The sequence below is a fragment of the Buteo buteo genome, chromosome Z (assembly GCF_964188355.1).
Source record: "Buteo buteo chromosome Z, bButBut1.hap1.1, whole genome shotgun sequence".
NCBI classification, from domain to species: Eukaryota; Metazoa; Chordata; class Aves; order Accipitriformes; family Accipitridae; genus Buteo; species Buteo buteo.
This window is the reverse complement of record NC_134204.1, coordinates 1,597,694-1,617,151: the sequence shown is the minus strand read 5'-3', so window position 1 is coordinate 1,617,151 and position 19,458 is coordinate 1,597,694. Positions and strand designations below refer to the sequence as shown.

At 44.1% G+C, this 19,458-nt stretch overlaps 1 protein-coding gene across 3 annotated transcripts in view; it reads left to right on the top strand.

The window, feature by feature from the left end:
• Positions 1-291: 291 nt before the first annotated feature.
• Positions 292-19,458, top strand: part of RAB27B (RAB27B, member RAS oncogene family) — a 30,846-nt gene continuing 11,679 nt past the window's right edge. The window contains exons 1-4 of one of the 3 annotated variants that reach the window (XM_075020252.1): positions 382-417; positions 10,745-10,849; positions 14,090-14,261; positions 17,209-17,294. In XM_075020252.1, coding sequence (XP_074876353.1) covers positions 14,109-14,261; positions 17,209-17,294 — 239 coding nt within the window. In that variant the 5' untranslated portion in view covers positions 382-417; positions 10,745-10,849; positions 14,090-14,108. Of the gene's footprint in view, positions 418-6,489; positions 6,547-10,744; positions 10,850-14,089; positions 14,262-17,208; positions 17,295-19,458 lie in introns of those variants that run through there. The other 2 variants (XM_075020250.1, XM_075020251.1) reach the window with 2 other exon arrangements.

The following is a 19,458-nucleotide window of genomic DNA, read 5'->3' as shown; positions in this document are numbered from 1 at the left end:
CGTCAGACCCCTTCTTCCCGCTCTCTGAGGGCTTTGGCTTGACCCGCTCCGCCCGGCTGGGCACCTTCCCCAGAGGCAAGGCTGATCTTCCTCCTCCTCCTCCTCGTCGCTACCGCAGGTTTCAGCGCCTCACGCAGAGACACCCGCGGCAGGTAGGACCGGCGGAGGAGGCTTCCCCTCAGGGAGAGCCCGGCCCCTGCCCGCCTTCGCGTCCCCGCCCCGCCGCCGCCAGCCTCGGCCCCGGGGGCGAGCGCCCACAGCCGTGCGGCGGCCCCGGCAGCGACGCCTCCGCCTCAGCCCCAGCCTCGGCGCCGGGCTCCCGCAGAGGGAGGTGCTCCGCGCCTCGCTCGTCCCCCCCTTCTCGCCGCCGACAGCGAGGGAGAGAGGCGCAGGCGGCGCGGAGCTTCCGGAGAACAGGTCTCTGCCGCCCGCGGAGAGCGTGTGTGAGGGGACAAGCGGGCTGCGGTGGTGGTGGGCGGGCGACCCTGCCCGCCTCGCCGGTCGCTGTCGGCCCTCGGGTTCCGCCGTTTCCCGCGGCCCGGCGGGCCAGGCCGGCGGCTAGGGGCGGCCCTTGGGACTTCGTGTGTGGAGGGAGGGTAAAATGGAGACCGGGGATGGGGAGCCGGCTGCGGGGTGCGAAGAAATGGTTCGGTGAAGGTGAGCGCGGAGCCCGGACTGTCGCCCCGCTCCAGCCCGCGGCCCGGGGCGGCTGGAAGCCGCCCCGGGCCGCGGGCTGGAGCGGGGCGACAGGCGGGAGTCCCACCCCCGACTATCGCGACTGTGTTCTCCTCATGACAGCGCGGGGGGGGGGGGGGGGGAATCTGGGGATGTACAGGTTCCTGGCATATCCTGCGTTTCGAGCTGGCAGGTTTGCGAATGTGGAAGACCTGGCTGGCGGAAAGGGAAGGGCAGGATAAAGCAGCTAGTGAATGATGCGTGTCAGTGAATGATGCCTGTAAAAAAAAAAAAAAAAAAAAAGCCTAAAGTGAATTCGTAACGAGGCAGTCTTATTCCAGGATGTCCAAATATAAGTTACCCCGAAATAGTTCCTCCGTGAGCAGACGCGTTTTGACGGCGTGGTGTCTGCTGTCGCTCCTTAATTTGGGTGGAGGAATGAGATTAGAATATGATATGGAGTATATAAAAAGATCAGCTGAGACGGAAGCAGAATGCCCTTTTTCATTTAAAAAAAATAAAAATACTTGGTTCAGAAATACCACGCAGAGTATTGTTATGCCATTGTATGGCTAATAGCCTTATTAGACCAGATTATTGTGGAGAGGCTTCTTTAATGCAGTTCTGTGCACTTTGCACGAATCGTGGAAACAGATTTGGTCCTTAAGTTTGTAGCCAAACGCAACTTCTGCAGAGTTTAACTGAAGCATCTTTGCGAGTGGCTGTGGCAGGAGGAGAAAGGCAGGTACACCAAGTAGCAGGGAAATAGTTTGCCTCTTCTGAGCTCTATTATAAAAGTTCTTTTAAAGTAGCTCTATGCCGTGGGCTGTAGGTGGAAAAAAAAATTGCCAAAGGTAAAATGAATTGCATGCTTGCAGACATATGGGGGGGAAAAAAGGCCTGAGTCTTGGAGTTATGCTAATTCGCACCAGTGAGAGAGAGTGTGACTCCTCTTTCAGTTCTTTAATCAGACTTTGACTCAAAGGAGAAACAGTTTTCCCATGCTGAAAAACTCTTCTCAACAAATCTGGTGGGTTTTGGCTGTGTGTGAAGTTCTCAAGATGGGGTGTTACAAGTAAATGCGCAAGAAGGCACTGTTGGCAGTTTTGCACACAGCGTTGTTGGAAAGCTCTGTTAAAACATGGTGCTAGGGAAGTTTGAACAGCTGCAGAGAAAAGCGACAGCTCTCATGGTGTGGTGCTTATTTTTGCCTTCAAAGAAACAGCAATATATTGCAGCCTGCTAAAATGTGCGAACTGGGGAGTAGCAACATGCTCCCTTAGAGCGTGCCTAGAAACTGCTAAGGCTGACATACCACAACCTGGTCATTACTGAAATACATGCTGTCACTGTTTAAAGCTGGCATAATAGTATCTCGAAAATATATTGCCCTTGAGAGCGTGTCACAAAATACAGTTGTATGCTGCTTACCTGTATATCTGCAAGCCCTGCCTGCTGAAAGTCTGAATTTGCATTTGTGAGAACTGGATAGCTTTTTTTTTGTTCCTGGGAGCTGTTCTTTTCTCACTGTTCATGCGCTGCAGCCTCAATTTTCCAAGCTGATTTTCTTGTTAGCCTGTGGCAGGTATTTGGTCTCAGAACTGCTGCATAGGCGACTATAAGTGTAAGTTGTGCTGGTTCCCACGAAAATGTTGGTTTTGCTCTTTCTTTCATTGAGAAACGAAATAGCCCAGAGTAATTCAGCAGAAGGGTTATGTTTTGCATTTTGTGTTTTGAAATGTGACATGGGGAAGCAGCATGGCCAGTAGCATAATGCAGCAGGTCTGGGTTTGATTTGTGTGGCATTGGGAAGGTTTGAGCCTGGCAATCGGTCCTTCCTCCCTGCCACCTCCAGGTGTGGTTGTTGACCTGGGTGGAGGTACCTGTGTCCAACAGCTGAGATAAAGTGTGGCCCTGTGCCTGCAGCTGAGTGCTCCCTGCTGCAATATTCCCTGTGCCCTGTTGTAGTTAATGCAGCAGTATGAAATGGCCAGACAGCATGGAAATAGGCAGTTTCTGTGATCTAAACCACAGCATGTTTATCAGGCAATGGATAATTCTCCGGAATGACTGATAGGGAGTAGACCGTGTAATCTTGACATTTCATATCAGGAAGGGAGCTTTAAGATCTGTGTTTCCTTTTGAATCTTGAAGAACTGGCTAATTCCCATAGGTTAGAGTTATAAAACTCATTGCTAATCTTGCTTGTGGCAGCTCCTAATTCACTTCTCATTCTTGCCCTCAAAACCTTTCATTTGCTTGTCTGCCCCTAAACGCCTGGGTCCGCTCCTGGCACCATTGGCGGGACAGGCAGGGCTGGCATTAACCAGGGTGCGGCAGGTATGGCACTTTCTTGAGAGACAGGAGGAGAACCAGCTGTGAGAACTTCAGAGGTGGTGTTCCTGGTGTCTGCCTGCCATGTCCTGATGCGAGCAGAAGGCCACCGGTGCAGAGAGGAGAAGCACACCCTGGGAAGCTTGCTGGCAGCAGCACGGTTGCAGGCATGAGCGATATCCCAGGAGGACCATCACGGGGAGTCGAGAAGACAGGCGTGAGAAGACCTTTCTCCTCTCTGGTACAGCCTCAGCTGGAAGAGAGAAATAACTGTTCTCTCTGCAGCTTTAAGGAGTTACAACTTCTGGGATAACCAATTTGTGCCTGAGCAGTACAATAGACTTTAATTCCTAAAACCTTTCATGGAATAATCAGATTGCTTTAGTGTTCACATAAGATTGTCTGCTGTAGAAAGAAGAAATGATTTACTGTTTCAAAAGCAGTGATTTAAATGTGTAATAGCCATTAGCTTGTTAGAACTAATGACTTTCTATCTCAAGGAACCTTCTTTACAATTTGCAGTCCTTAAAGAGTCACGGTAAATGGGATCAGATTATTTGACAAACCAAACCGTTTTGATCACTGTTGTACATTTTTATTTAAACAGAATGGTACAGGGAGTGGAAATCTGCCTTACCGTATGGAGGGAGGTGTAGCTGCTGTTGTGGCTAATGATTATTGCAGTGATTGTTTAAAGGGACACTGAAAGTGTTAGAGCTTTCCGAGCCTGTTGTAAGCAGTATGGAACAAAAGGCATTACTTTTCAGTTATGCCAAAAGTCTTCTTTACCTGTCTGACAGCAGAAGGGAGACTGCTTTGAGGATTTCGGAAGGGCTTTTGATGAAGTGCAATCAAATGTAATTACCTCTGTAGCATTCCCTGCGTTCAGGTGTGAACTGAGTGTGCCAATGGCAGGGCCAGTCCCTGGCCCTTTAGGGTTTGAGAGAACCATGTAAAGCTGCACTTCAGCCACAGAAAAGCCTCCGTGTTTCTAGGTAAGCCCCTGCACGGGCTTGGGATATGCAAAGTGAGTTTGCCACCCTAATGGAGGTTTGGTATTAAAGGAACTTAAAACCTAGCCCAAAGATTTTGGGAAAAGCAGCAATGTATAGAAATACAGACCTGTCTAGGGTGCAGCCAGCCAATAGCTTAAACTACTATAATAGCAGCTTTGCTTTTTATTCACAAACCTGAGATACTCCTTTGTCAGGTGTGACTGAGATCTCCCTGGCTGCAGTTTAAGCCCAGCAGAAGCAGCAGAGAGCAGGTCCCTTCCCCTTGGTGGCTGCCCTCCTGCTCCAGAGGAGGCCAGTAGTGCCTGGGAGCATTGCATTCTAAGTCAGGTTGGCAGTGTCTGTAGTGGGTATCCGTAACAGGGCAGTCTTGAGCAGGCAATTCTTTGGACAGCATTGTGTGTTCAGTTCCTGCTAGCCTCAGGCAGGCGGGGGAGTACAGGCCACTTGCAGGGTGATGCAAGTGCATGAAGTCCAAGGAAGCTGCTTTTTTTTTTTTTTTAGGAAGAGAATAGCTGTTAGAAGGACCATCAGCTTTACAGGAATGGTGGCCATGGTGTTTCAGACCTGTAACAGGCGCTGTAGCCAGCAGTAGGCTCCACTCGCTGCTTTCTGTCCATTCCCAAACTGATATGGCTGGTTTCCTGGGGTTTTGTTTTGGGTTTTTTTTTCCCATTACTGTACATACAGCCCATTATCTATAGACAGCACAAACCAGAAATTCTCCTAGCCTGAATCTTGATTCAGACTTTTCATTAGATACTTCACTAAGGAGAAGCTCCAAAAGACAGGTTTGGGTTGATTCTGCTATCAATTAGAGGGTTAACAATGGCCCCTGGCTGATTGTGGTCAGCCCTCTGTTCCCCTGCTGCTTCCGAAAACATTTTTGGACGGAGATTAGAAAGCATCCATGTTAACAAAATTGAGCTGTATTGGCCAGACTTTGGGCTGACTAACTGTAAACCAGCATAACTGGTTAGTGGAGCGATGCTATTTCATACCATCGGAGGACGGCCCCAACTATCGGGACAGGCTTTCTAAGCTGTGGAGTTGACTTTCCTCCCTCTAACCCCTTGCTCTTTACTCTGTTGATAACTGTTCATTGCACATATTGATTCATGTATGCAGGAAGAAGGGTAGTGTTATAAAAAACATGAGTAGCTGGCAAATGTTCAGGTCTTTTAGATGTAATCATCCAGTTTGGAGTCTTCATCAGCATATCAGGGTTCCTAAATTTAAATAGAGATCTGCAGAAAACCAGTGTAACAGTCACGTGCTTGGTGGCAAAGGCTGGGCTTTGTCAAAGGAGTTTTACAAAAGATTTATGATGAGTTTTGGATTCAAAACATGAATTTGATAAGGTCAGGGAGAGATGAAGTATGGATAATGATACCATGCTTCTGCAGTTAAAAGGGAAGTCTAGCCCACTTCATGTCTTTCAGATAACTATATTAGCTCATAAATTTTCATAGGATTTTTTTTTTTTTTTTCCCTGACACACAGACTTGCCTTCAAAAGAGCAGGAGAGACTTGGAGGGTTTGAACAGCAAGTCAGCAGGGAGCTACTCGGCATCTCTCCTGGAATCTGTGGCGCGTTGGGCTGTGTTCGTAGGGTGGGGAGTGACCCTGCACTTGTGACAGCAGTCCCGATATCCCCCTTCTTTCCTGTTTAACCAGGGATACTTCCCTGTGTACATCCAATCCTTGTACAACTTTTGGACTCCCTCAAAGGGAGTTACATGATTTATATAAATTTTATGAGCTTTTTTTTTTTCAGTGAGCCACTGAAACTTCCCACACTGGCTTTCCTTCTTCTTAAATGCATTCCTGTAAATGTTGTTAATGACTGTGCTTGTTTTCCTTTTTGAAGTGTGAATGAAAGATTAGAGTATTTGCTGTCTGGGTTATTTTACAGTGGCAGGATTCTGCTGCCTTTTGCAAAATCCTTTTCTGGCTTGTGTATTTTGCAGGTATTTTCTAAATTATCATTAATTTCTGGTCAGTAGCACAGTTATATTTGTGCAGTCAGTCAAGTGTGATAGACTGGATTACATGCTAAATACAGACCTACTGTGGCATGGTCAACCCAGAACTAATTCCTGTACTTACTGAGCAGGTTTTTGAAATGGTGAAATAGAGGAAAATGTGTATGGTCGCTTGTGTTGTAACTCACCTTGTATTAGGTGTTTGGCCTAGAGGAAAAAAGGACTGGGAAAGTGTCGTGATAACAGCTTCTGGTAATGGCTGGGTGTGGTCCTTGTCTTTGCCTTTTTTCTTTTTTGTATCACATGTATTTTTCATATTCATTAATACTGAAAATGACTGAATTAATCACTCTTCTCCCTTGCCCACACAAATGTAAATATGTATTTGTCGTGTGTGTATGTAGCAAGAAGAGTTTTTAGGCAGCAACACCACGTCAGCAGGAAGGGAAGGGCAGGGCTTCAGCACTGCTCTTCCCTCTTTAAGTGCAACTTGGGGTAGCAAAGCACGCAGTGTGAGAAAAGGAGTCCAAAAGGTGTGGGTATGTGAACAGAAAACAGGGATGGACGTGGGTAGCTGAGAGCATGCTGCTTGGTTTATTCTGAATAATACTTGTGGGATGTGTGGCGATGTGAATGGGTTCTAGCTTAGGAAATGTCTGGTGTTTGCCCATCTATTTAGAAAGCCGTATTTGGAAATTTTACTGGTTTTGCTTGACTGAATGCTCACTGCAGGTTTCTTGTGAGTTGAAGGGGAATTTAAAGTGGAAGTCCTGATGGCTCCTTCGCAGGGCCCATGTAGCAGCGAGGAGTGTGATAATGAACTCGCCTTCTTACCTGTGGAGTTATGTTCAGCCTGTGCTCACATGGGTGAAAGCTGAAAGTCTATATACTTAAAGAACTTCTAAAATGCAGTATGTTCTGTATATATTTCTTTCTCTATTAAAAAGGGTATCCTGGCTTACTAAAGAGAGTAGTATGTGGCTGTGGCTCGCCAAGAGTCTTCTACATACTGAAGCCTGAAGCTGTCTGTGCTCAAATGCTGCGAGGCAGCCATGCCAGAAAGCACCCGTCTGGTCCTCCAGGGGTTTTCACTGTAAGGAAGAAAATAAGGAAAGATCATTTCTTTCACACTAATGCCGCATTTGTTACGTATTGTTGCTCACAGCTCCTGTATGGAAATTATTATGTATGCCTGATTTTGAGCAGAGACGCCAGCTTTAATTTCATCTCAGCATAGCTCCAGTGAGTTGTTTGATTTTTGAGGGGGAAAATGTTTGGCTCATTGTGGGCCATTTACTTGGCAGCTGTGAGGCTCTGCTTTTTTGGCAGATGATTGCAGACAAATTATAGCATGATGCTGGGATGACTGGACGGAGTTTTATCTTATCTTTCTTACATCCTGTCTCTTTCTCCCACTCGGAAAGGACTTGTGAGGCTACTTTCTGATAACGTGCGCTTAAATTTAATTCTCTGTCTGTTCCACTTTGAATTGCGGATGGTCCTGTATGTTCTCTCTGCTAGGGAAGAGGTGTCTAATGTGACTTTGTTAACGAGTTTGATGTTTATAATCTGGTTGATGTGGGGTTCTCTCTTGGATGCTCCATCAGCGAGAGATGTTGTCCCACAGTAAGAGAGTAACAGGTTGTGGGGTTTTGAGGGTGACAAGGGACTCGAGTTTAGTTCTTCACTGTACTGGTTGTGGCTGGGATAGAGTTAATACCAGCCAGAATCTTGAGGATGAAAGAAAAGGAAGTTTGCTGGTGTTCCTGCAGAAGACCAGGGGAGGCTTTCTGCTCACATTGCAGAGCTTTGCGTTTCTGTTCAAAGGATGTAGCTAAAGAACTTCAAAGACCAGCGACATCCAGGTCAATCTTGAGATGTCTTTCTGCTACAGCCTGTATGATTTCTTTAGGAGGATAGATGGAGCGGGAAATAATGCATTTCAAAACTCTCTTGTACATAGTGACGCTGATTTCTGACAAGAACCTGCTGCCATTGGTGTTTTTCATCTCCTAGAAGTGACTCTAACAGGAAATGTAGAAGGCAGCCTGTCCTCCCACAGATCAGCTTTGCCTAGCTCTCTCCTCTTTTCTTTATTAGAAGTCTCCATGCAGCTCTTTGTTTATCAGAACGTTAATGGTACATCTGTGGAGTGCTTGGGAATGAGAATGGGTCTTCTTGGTGGTACTGTGCTAAACTTGGTTAATGCCCACCTGTCTCAGGCCTTTTCCAAAGTATTTTTAAACCATGAGTTGGTATTGGGGTCATCTCTCTGCATGCTATGCATTGGTGGTAAGTGCCCTTGTCACCTGCATCCAACTGCTGACCCTGAAGGGAACTAGGAGCAGAATCTCCAGGGTGAAAGGATGGTGCCACAGTCATTCTGGGGGATCCTGCAGGTCATCATCATGTGGTCCAGTACCTTTGCCTGTGCTTAGGAACGTCACTCCATGACCCGAGACATGATGGCTCATGCCGTGCACCAGAGAAAGTTGGATGGGGTCAGTTTGTAGGTTTTTTGGTGCTGTTGGATCTATTAGGCTGTTGCTGGGCTCTTGGAACAGCATTGCATTTTATTTGAGGATCAAATTTGTATCAGCTGATGATATTTCGAGGTGCCAGAGGCTGTCAAAAAAGGGGAAAGTGGTGAAGGTCTTAATGGTGCTGGAGAAGTCAGACTCCAGCCTCACTGCAGCAGAATCGAAGACGAGCAGCAAGTCTCCCAGTGCCAGCTGCGGCAGGGAGCATAGAGTTTACTCGTGAAGCCTTTCCCTGGTTGGCTCAAGGTTTGCTGATTTGAGTAAGTGACAGTTACTGTGTCTGTGTGGTGCGCCTCTGATACAGTCATCCCTGAGTTGGTCCTCAGGACAGCACTGATTTTTTTTTTTTTTGTTATGGTTTTTACATTTTAAAAAAAAAGCTTGGATGAATAGTAGCGGTGCTGATTTATTTTGCTGCAGAGGGAACGAATCTCTTGCTGACCGGCTGCTGATACAATATGTGTGCTGTGACTTTATATCCTGCGTTTTCTAGAGCTAATGTTATTTATACAAGATTTTTGTTTGTTAGGCTTTTAACTAGTAGCGTGTCAAGGGAAATAAAATCTTATTTTCTGGAACTGACTTCTCTCTTGTTGCACATGTAACTTTTCCTTGATGATATTCCCATTAGCTACTTAGGTAAGTGTTGAACTTCTTTCAACAGCCCTCTCCGTTAACAAGAAAATGTGTTATCAGAAAATCTAGTAGATAATCTATTTGATTAGGAAAGTCTTTTAAAATTTAAAAACCTGCAAAGTTTGAAATTTAGAAGTTTTCAAATTTTTTAATCTTTTCCAATTCTAAAAGTATGACTAACAGGCCATGTTAGGTTAGGTTCATCAGAATTTTAGCCTGCTGAATTTATTTTTACTGCAAATATAAACATCTTGAGATGAAAAAGAGTTTCTGAATTGAAACCATTTTCCTGCAGAGTTTGTTCCCAGCCAAAAGTGATTTCTTCTTTGAAAAGCAATTTAGATTTCAATGAATTGCCTTTCTCCCAGTTTTTAAGGAACACACTACAAATGCAAGAAGAAAACCAGACTTACAACTTTTCTCCTCTGCATCCCCTTCCGTGCACTGGGGAGGTTCTTCAGAGCGAGCTGCTGACTCGTGCTGAGGCTGTCGCTTTAGTTGGAGGGGTTATTGATGGATCTGCAAAGGGCTGGAGCCGTCCTGCTTCCACAGTCCCACCTTTGGAGGTGCTGCGTTTGGGAGGCTCCTCTGGGCATGCCAAGCTGAGTGTGGTGGGATGTGCCACAGTGCATTTCCTCTGTGCCTTGGGTACAGAGCTGCAGAGCAGAGGCACGGTGCCTGAGGAGTAGATTTTCCTCTCCCTGTAGGCTATAACTGAATGTCTTCAGGTTTGGTTGGTTTATGTGAAGCCATATCTCTCTATCGAGAAAATGTTCTCTGGGGTATCTGCTGACAAGTGCCAGATTTTAAATGATCTCTCACACTGTAGTTAGAGAACATTAAATAGGGGTGGAACAAAATAATCAATCGAGAAACAAGATGCTGCTTCTGGTCTAGATGGGAATCTTGTCTGCCAAGAAAGCAGAAGAGTGTTTTTTAAATCAGGCTCAGTCTAGATGCACAGCCTGGAAGAACAGCATCAAAATGTCACATTTATCATCCTCTGGCTGTTGGCCATGTTGGCAGAGAGGGTTGGGAGGGACAGTTGGGAGGCCTGTTTGGGTTTTTGCAAAGCTTAATTGGTAACATGGTATTAGAGAGACAGCATGGGCTTCAGAATTGGAAGGTGAGATTGCATTAGTTGAGTGGAAAATTGGTTTTGGTCTGTGTGGGCACTTGCAGGTTGACTGAGCCCTGTGGGACAGACGGTGGGGGAGACCTTGCTGGTTCTGGCTGCTCTGACTGCAGGTGGTCTGTGGTGGAGACACAGTCACAGCAAAATGAGTCGCCATCGCTGGTATTACAACTTCAAGTCCATTTAAATGCTTTCAGGATGGTAAGGACTTGAAAGTTAAGGTTCCAGGCACAGGGGTGTTTTTTGAATGTCGTCATGGGAATTGTGAACTGAGTTGCTTTGTTTTAGCAATGTAAGACTTCTGCGTTACAGCCCAGGGGTGTTTCTTTTCAGTAGCTCAATATATTGAGCCATTTAAAATTAGAGTTGAATAAAGTATATTGCACTTTTGCTGTGTTAATAACCTCTTAATAGAAAATTCTGCAGTGTTTTTCAGATTTTTGCTAGAAGAAACTCTCTTGAAATACAGTCTCTTTTCTTTAAGAACCCCAAACCTTCTCCACTGAAGAACCTTGCTTTGTTTCAGATATGGTGTGTAATTTTTATACCTCAGTTGTACATACTGTTTCAGTTAACATTTGTCATGAAACAAAATGAAACATTCAGAATTTTCAAATCCAGCTAATTATAGACATGTTTAAAAGCATGCTTAGATGTTTATCTAATAGTAATTATTAGTAATCAGCAGTAATTTTAACTCTTTCATTCTAAATGAAATTAAAATCTTAATGCTCAAATATCCTGTGGAACAAGAACTCAGTTTGCTGTCCTACAGCATTTTGGAAGTGGTAAAACAGTAATGGCAGTGTGATGGCAGTGGATCCATCTGGTCTGTCAAAGTCTCCCTGCACGCAGGTTTTTGTGAAGCATGCTCCTCCCCCGTCGCATAGCTGGTCAAGGAGAGGAAGACTGGTGGTTTCAGGTTAAAATCTGAAGGAATAAAACCCTTTTATCCAACCAATGACTATTTTACTTTCTTACGCAGTACAGTGAACGAGGAGAGCAAAGTTGGAGTAACTGTGCCAAAAGACACCGGTTCCCAGGCTGCCTCCCTGCCCTGGTGGCATGGGTGACTGACTGCCTTGGCTAGCGCCAGGCTGGGAGAGGCTGCAATGCTTGTGCAGCCCCTGGTGCAAACAGGCAGGAATTTCTGGAAAGGCAGCCAGTGCTGGGAATAGGAGTGCCAACTGCCTTTTCATGACAGATTTACAAAAATAGGTTTTTAATCATCCTAGTCTGATGTATATTTTGCTCAATGTTTACAGGTCTGGTAAATTCTGAATATTCTGCTTTGCACATTTGCATAGCAAGGAGATGCTGAACTTCAGCTCCCAGAGAACATGGGAACATGGATATTTGGGAGAAGTCTCTAATCCCATGTTAATACTTTGTATTACCAGTCAAGCATTTGGGGGAGAATCATCTCCCAAGATACCTTTCTTTTCTGATTTGTTGAATGAAATGCCTAAAGAACAGTTATTGCATTGATCAGAGATACTTTGATTTTGATAATCCTCAAACTTCTGGGGAGAAATTACTCTTGCTCAGTGGGGCCTGGATGTTCTGGAAAGGATTGAAGGCCTTGAATTCATTTCTGTGAAGTCGCTGTGTTGGTGCTCTGGCCTTCCCCTGCCCAGTGCAGCTCAGAGGCAGTGCAAGGCAGAGCAGCGCTGTCAGATCGGGGGCCTTTTTCTCTCGATTCATTAAACCTTTATCATCAGAAGACGAATATCTCAAAACCTTGTCCCGCCTCTCTGGGTGGCTCTATATCTGACAAAGGTATAAATCGCATACAATGAAACTGCTCAGTACGCAGCCAGCTTTTTTTATCCTTAAAGCTGTTGAAATGCCGGATAATCAAAATGGACTTAGTTTGCTATTTTAGTCAAAGCAGGTCAGTACTTGCTAATTTAAATGCTCAGAAAGGTAGGGTTTATTCTGATGGAAATTAAGGTCTTGTACTGAAACAAGCAGTAGTTTTTGTGAATGGGATATGGCTCAGGGTCTCCTGCTCTGATACCACAGTAATTAGTTTCAGCATAGACATCCAAATGGGAAGGGTGTTCATCTGTGCTAAGGATTAACAAGATGTTGGAAAAAAGAGAAGGCTTAAATTATGTTGAGAACAAGGTAAGAGAGGATGTAAACTAGGTGGTGTTTCATATGGTTCCAGTTTTCTCATCACCAGGGCGTTTCATACATGTGAATAAATACTTCGTAGGTCTATTTCCTACGCAGGTCTCCTTTTCCTCTCCTGTAGAGCTTCATAGCAAATACATTAATGGGAGCTTTAGGTTTAGGATAATACAACACTCCCCTTGAACTTGAAATAATAAAAAGGAAGCTGGGGAAGCAGTCTGGTTGGAGAAAGGGTGCTCCTCCTCTAGGTTAAGGCTTGGCCAGGTTGGGAAGTAATTTTATGAAGGTTCTCTGCTCAAGCTGGGTGTCCATGGCATAGTTCTTGCAGGAGGTTGTGCTAGCAGACGGTGTGCCCTGCTTTGGACGGAGGATGAATGTTTCTGTTGGTGGGAGCCCAAGTGACCCTGAACACAGGTGCTTGGTTGCATTGGCCAACCAGGAAAAGGCCAAAGTAGAAGAAAATGCTGAAAAGCTGTCCCTCCTTTGTATCTGGCTTTCCATCCCAAACATGTTGTGTCACTTGACTCAGCAGATTGGAAAAAGCCAGGAACTGTTGCGTGGCATCATGAAAACCCCGCAGAAATAATTTCTGCGGCATACATTTTGCTCCAGGAGCTTCCACCTGGGCTGTGAGGCAGCCTGGGTAAATAGGATAAATATTTTCCTATTTCTGCAAATTTGTGTTACTTTGACATGTATATGTATTTTAAAAGTGCTTAATGAGGTAGGCTTTGCTGCTCTTGTTCACTACTACATATAGGAAAGAGCCTACAACTGCTGTCGAGCCATGTAAGCTCTCTGCACCTTTCTCAGGACACTGGCCACGCTTGTGTGGCTCCCCTGGGCTGCAGGAGATGCCCCTGCTTGCAGTCACAGCAGCAGCTTAACCAAGGCACAAAGCTGAACCCAGGCAGTGGGCTTGCCATCTGCTTTTCTTTCTTCTCCACTCCAATTACTATCTGCAGTGTTTGATGAGGGGGTGGGTTTTGGTGTGTGCTTCCCAGAACAAGGCAGCTGTGGGTTCATCTGGTTATACTAGAGAGTAAACTGCATTTGAGCTCTCTCCTTTTATTAACAGTGGCCCTGGGATAATTGCTTACTCTGCTTTTTTAATTAATTATCTTGGGGGGAAAAGTATTTCTTTCAGAGTGGAAATACATAGCCCTGCTAATGCAATGTAATACTGATTAGAGTTTGAGCCCTGAGAATGGTCCTTGCCATGTCTGAGTTTCCTTTTCAGTCCTATTTCTGCACTACCCTTTTTCTTCAAACTTGTAACAAAATAATTTGAGCAGGATTTAGCCCTAGGTTTCATACCTATGTTCATTATAGGTCTTATTGTCATCCTCAGGACAAAAATAATCTTTTTGTCCCAAAGTCTACCATTCTAAGCTTCAATTTTTTTTTATTTAGCAAATTGAAAGTGTAAGTTGTATTATCTCCTGGCACCTGAACTGAAATTGGGAGTTTGACTGCAGCTTTGTGTTAGAGTTTTTCAAAATACACAAACATAACTTTTAACCCTGAGCACAGGCAGCAGTGTTTAAATGAACAAAAATAGAAATGAGGCAGAAACAAGCAGAAAGCGGGGGTTGTTATCATTAAATCTTTTTTTTTCTCCTCTTTATGTAGGTTCCTAAAAATTAGCACTATGACTGATGGAGACTATGATTATCTGATCAAGCTCCTGGCCCTTGGAGACTCTGGGGTTGGAAAAACAACATTCCTGTACAGATACACCGATAACAAATTTAATCCAAAATTCATCACAACAGTAGGGATAGATTTTCGGGAAAAACGAGTGGTAAGTTTTCTCATATGAAACTTTTTTTTTAAATTCATTTCTGCTGAGAACAAGTTTTATGTAAATATATATCGCCTCTTCTACTGTGGGGCATAACATGTGTTGATAATGCTTTTCCTTGTCTAGTTTTTGTCTTAAGCAACTCATAATTAGGAACTGAATAAAGGGGGAAAACGCCATTATCCTTATCCTGACGTTGGATTAAGTGGTTTATTGCATATTGGTATAAAAGGATCTTTCCTAGAGCAGGTTTCCATAGTGCTAGTGAATGAGGTGTGTTTGTGACTAGAAGTAACTCTGGCCCCCAAACTCATAATTTAAATTGAAGAGATGGAAACTTATAGAAGAACAGAGGTTTCAGCTTGCTTCCAGGTCACACAGTAAACTAGCAAAGGCACAAGAAGCGGTTCCACCAGCTGGACCATGCCACTCCTCTGAGTCTCTGCCAGCAGCAAGGCTGGAGGCTGAGCATACTGAGCCTGTGATCAGGAGTCCTCGCCAGTTAGGATTGATGTGCTGCTTAATGCAAGGTGTGCGAGCCTGCTCTCCCATGCTTTTGTTTCTTGATGTTAAATAGAAGATGAGAGTCTTCTGTAGTGTCAGTCAGGTGCTTTTTGTGGCTATGAGACCACAGTCATTTTGTTTTAATTTAAGGTGACTAATGTATCTGTTCATAGATCCTGACAACTGATACAGGCTAAATATAGGGACAAATTCAGCTTTCTAATAAGAATCCTTCTAGCTTGATCAGTAAAACCGTAATAAATACAAGATATTAGACCCTGGACAATTATTTTAGTAATTTCTTTAATGAAAAGATATGTAAATAACTTGCCCAGTTCAGAGATGGAGACATCTTTAAATGTGCTTCTTTTTAACTTAAATGAAACACTTCAAGAGTTTTGCATGAAATGTCCTTGGAAGTGTTGACAGTGCAGAGATGAGTAAGCTGGCAGAAGAACTGCTGTTTGTGGCGAACTTTTCAGCCTAAAAAGGAGAGCAGCTGGTGAGCTCTTCCTTGTACCTGACAATTCGAGTGCTGACAAAACTTTACACTATTCAGTTTCAACAAAATTAAGTGCTTCTCAGCCCTTCATCAGGTTAATGTAAGAACTAAAAATCAATTACAATATTTATTATTAATTATTATTACAACATTTCCCAATTTTGAAGCAGTTGAATGAAAATATGTGTCTTGGTAATATAAAGCATGTTGATCATGTGTTGTCATTTCATGTGGTTTTAAGGTCATGTCAATTTCCCTAGAGTACCATGAAAAGATGGGCATCACTTCCCCATTCACCTTCATCTTCCCTGGCAACTTTTTCATGACTGCCAGTATTTGTGGCTGCTGCTGTGAATTCAGTTTTGCCATGGTGACGGGGATGTGCAGGCCCTGCCTGGGAGATGGGGATTCAGGGGTCCTCTGAATAAAAGAACCATGGATCGGGATTATGTCTTAAATTACTCATAATCAGCGCTATGCAAGTTCAGGCCAGTTAAGTGGAGGCCAGGCCAGGTTCAGGATGCAGTGGAACCTGGCTCCTTCTCTGCACTGTGGGATTGCAGTGATGTAATAAGAGTAAAATATTAAAAGCACAATTTTATTGCAAGGAAATGTCTGAACATGCAAATTACCAGAATACTCCTTCTCTGGCTGGTCAGATGCTCATTAATGTGTTTTGAACGTGGGCACTGGATTCCTTCCAGAGGGTTGAACTTTCTGCTAAAGGTTGCAGACAGTTTTCTTCTGTATTTTTCCATTACTGTCCATTTTGGGGAAAGGTAGTTTGTAATTGTGGGAGAAACTACATCTTACATGAAATTACCAGCTTTGAAATATCTTGAAAATCTATCTAATAAATTGTAAGAAAGAGAGCCAAAAGGCTAAATATGTGGGTTTTAGTTGTGTAAAAGTCATATTAAAAATGACCCTGTGAGATTCCTTGTTATCATGCTAAATATTACAGGAACGTGCTCCAGCAAATCAGTTTAATTCACAAATGTGGTGTGGTTAGTTCATTGATTCTTTTCTGGTTTTCAGATCAGGCACCTGCCACAAAGGAAAGAAAGGCATGTTGCAGTCAGAAGCTACCTGTTAAAATGACAACAGTTTAAATAAGTCCACGGAATCACAGAATAGTTTAGGCTGGAATGGACCTCCAGAGGTCAGCTAGTCCAACCCCCAATTAATATTAACTTGGTTGTGCAGGAGAACTGAACACTGTATTTTACAGCCCAGGGAGGGCAGGTGAGGAAGTGTTCCACTTCCCCAGGTAAGGTCAGTGCAGCCTCTGGATACAGACATGTCCATAAAGTCCACATTCCCTTGATCTAAATGCAAGGGCAATACTTGCCTGCTTTTAAAATTGCTGAGAGTCTGCTAAACTACCTCAGATAACAAAACCGGCTCATGCTTACTTCATCCTTTTGTCTTTTACTGCAACACTGTTGCTGTTTAATAAAGAATTGAGCCCCAACAAAAGGTCACAGTGATTTCTTTAAGCACCATGAGTTTTCAGTTGCAGTTAGTAAGGAAGTCATTAATGTCCAACAGAAGTTAATGAATGAAAAATAGCTTTGTATAATAGTGGTTAATCCTGTCAGCCAGCTGTAAATTTTTTAAGAACAGCAATGAAACTGAACACAGACAGCTTGCTCAGCACAGTGTTATGCCAAGTTTTAAAGAATTGGTATCTAATTTGAAGTACTGAATATGACCAAATTATCTTTAAAGTGCAGCTTTCACAGACGTTTCATGTGGCTCCTGGGTTTTTAAATATTATAAGCAGCCCTCTGAAGTGGCTTTTAGAGGTAAGAGTCATCTTTTACTGAAGGACTGAACTTCTACTCCTTACTTATTGCTTGCACAAAATACATGTCTGTGACCCACGCAGTGGATTTCAATGTGAGCTGTATGGCTGTGCTGATTTGACTCTCTTGTTAGGTATACAACAGCAGAGGACCAAATGGATCTCCAGGAAAAGCCTTCAAAGTCCATCTCCAGCTTTGGGACACAGCTGGACAGGAAAGGTAACAGTTCCAGTCATCGGAAGGCAGTTCTGAGTTTTTCACATTTCTGGGTAAACCATTAGTCCATTCAGGTGAAAAAAAATCTCAAAAATCTTCCTATTTTAGGATAAGGAAAATATCTTCCAGAAATAAAATTTTTCTGACACTGCTTTGATGCAGTGATCAGGATCTCAGAGAATAGGACTGGAAGAACTGAAGGTGGTCTGCTTCTGCCTTGGCAGCAGGCTGCCTTGTTTCTGGCACACGGGAGTTACTGGGTCATTGGTTAGCTCTTTCGTTTTGTTTTGTACTGGGTTTTGGCTTCATAATATGTTCTTAATCTTCTCTGGAAGATACTATATAATCTACCTAACTGTCCTGTTCTCATATTTCACATCTTTTCTGTTAGGTTGGATGATAAGGTGTATTTGATAAAGGTGCTGATATGGGACTGCATTAGCACACGTGTAGCTGTCAGGCTGAGGGAAGTGGTTATTCCTTTTTATGCAGCACTTCTGAGGCCGCATCTGGAGTATCGTTTCCATTTGTGGGACTCCCAGTGTGGGATGCTTTGTACTGATAAACTGAAGTCCTGTGGAGTGCCGTTAGACCAGGTCAGGAGGCAGAGGCATACGATGATCTGGTGAGGGCTGAGGGGGCTAAGCTTGTTCAGCCTGAAGGCAGGAGGACTAAGGGGAGGCTAATTGCTGTCTTCATCTACCTAGTGGGGAGAAGACAGTGCCAGACTCTTCTCAGGCTCACAGCTGAAGGGCAAGAGGCAGTGGTCACAAGCAGCAGCAAGGATATTCCAGCTACTTAGAAGGACACAAGTGTTGACAGTGGTAGTGGTTAAGCCCTGGAGCAGGTTGCTTTCGCAGGCTGTGCAGTCTGTGTTCTCACAGGTGCTCACAACTCAAGTGGACAAGGTTCTGAGCAGCCTGATGCAGCCTGATGCCTTCCTTAAGTCCTCTCTAGTTTGTGCTCTGGGCTTGGTCAGACTTTTCTGTGATGAGCAAGCTTTCTGTTCCATACTGCCCCAGGCTGGTTTCAGCTTCTCTCACGACCAGCATGCAAGCGGGATGGAGAATTCTAGTTCAAGTCTTACCAGTGCTGAGTAGTACGAAAGAATTGCTTCTTATCTTACTTCTATGGCTTGGTTGTGTTTGTCATCTTTGCAGCAGCATACCATGGTTGACATGTATTAGGTTCATCACTGACCAGCATCCTCCTTTGCAGAAGGATTCTTTTATCTAACCAGGTGTTCCCCATCTTCTGTGTGCACAGTTGTTTGTTCTTCCCAAAGACTTTCTTGACTTGTCACTATTAAATGTGATCCTGTTATTTTTTTAAAGGGAGAAGTGTATGTATGGCTTTCTTAAGTTTCCCTGGGTTGGTTACATACACTGATTTTTGCTATTGTAAAGTGTGTGAGGTTGCCCTCAGTATGACTGCTGATGTCATCTGTCAACAAGGGAAGAAGATGCGATGCACACCTATTTGCTGTGTAATGAAGAGCAGTGGACTGAAGCATTTGCCCAGTGGGGAAGAAGGAAAGTAGTGATGAGGCAGGTTTCGGGTTTCCAGAGTAAGCAGTGCAAATACCGTGTGGGAGGGGTTGCTGGATGAAAAGCAGAAGAAAGCTGAAATTTTGTCTGCATCTCTTTCCCTTACTCTCAAACACCATTTGTGTATACCCCTTGGCAAGAGAATAAACATTTTGAGGTGACTTTTTTTTTCCTGAAAAGAAACCCTAAAAGTAGTGTCAGGTATCTGACATGTTTCCATGGAGAGCTGTTTTTTTAATTTTCACAGATGTGTGGCCTAAAATATCAGTTACTATTTCTGGTACTGCTGGTTTGTGCGAGATTATATAGTGCTGTTTTGTGATGTGATAGATCCCTGTGCTATAGAAAACACCAGAGTGGCATTGCACAGTTTTCCAGCACTGTCTGAATGTTTTCATATTATTTGGACTTTCTTCATGTTCCTGATTTGAACAGCCTTGTGACCTTTTGGTGGCAGCCAGAGTTCCATTTCATGATTTGTAGTTTCATCCAGCTCCATAGCTTTGGAGGAAGCCTGTAAACAATGTCCCTTGTGAACGCACACTTACGCAGGTCTGCTTACAGAGTGCATGTGTGTCTAGAGCTCTGCAAGGAAAGGTTACCTTTTCCTTGTAGCTGAG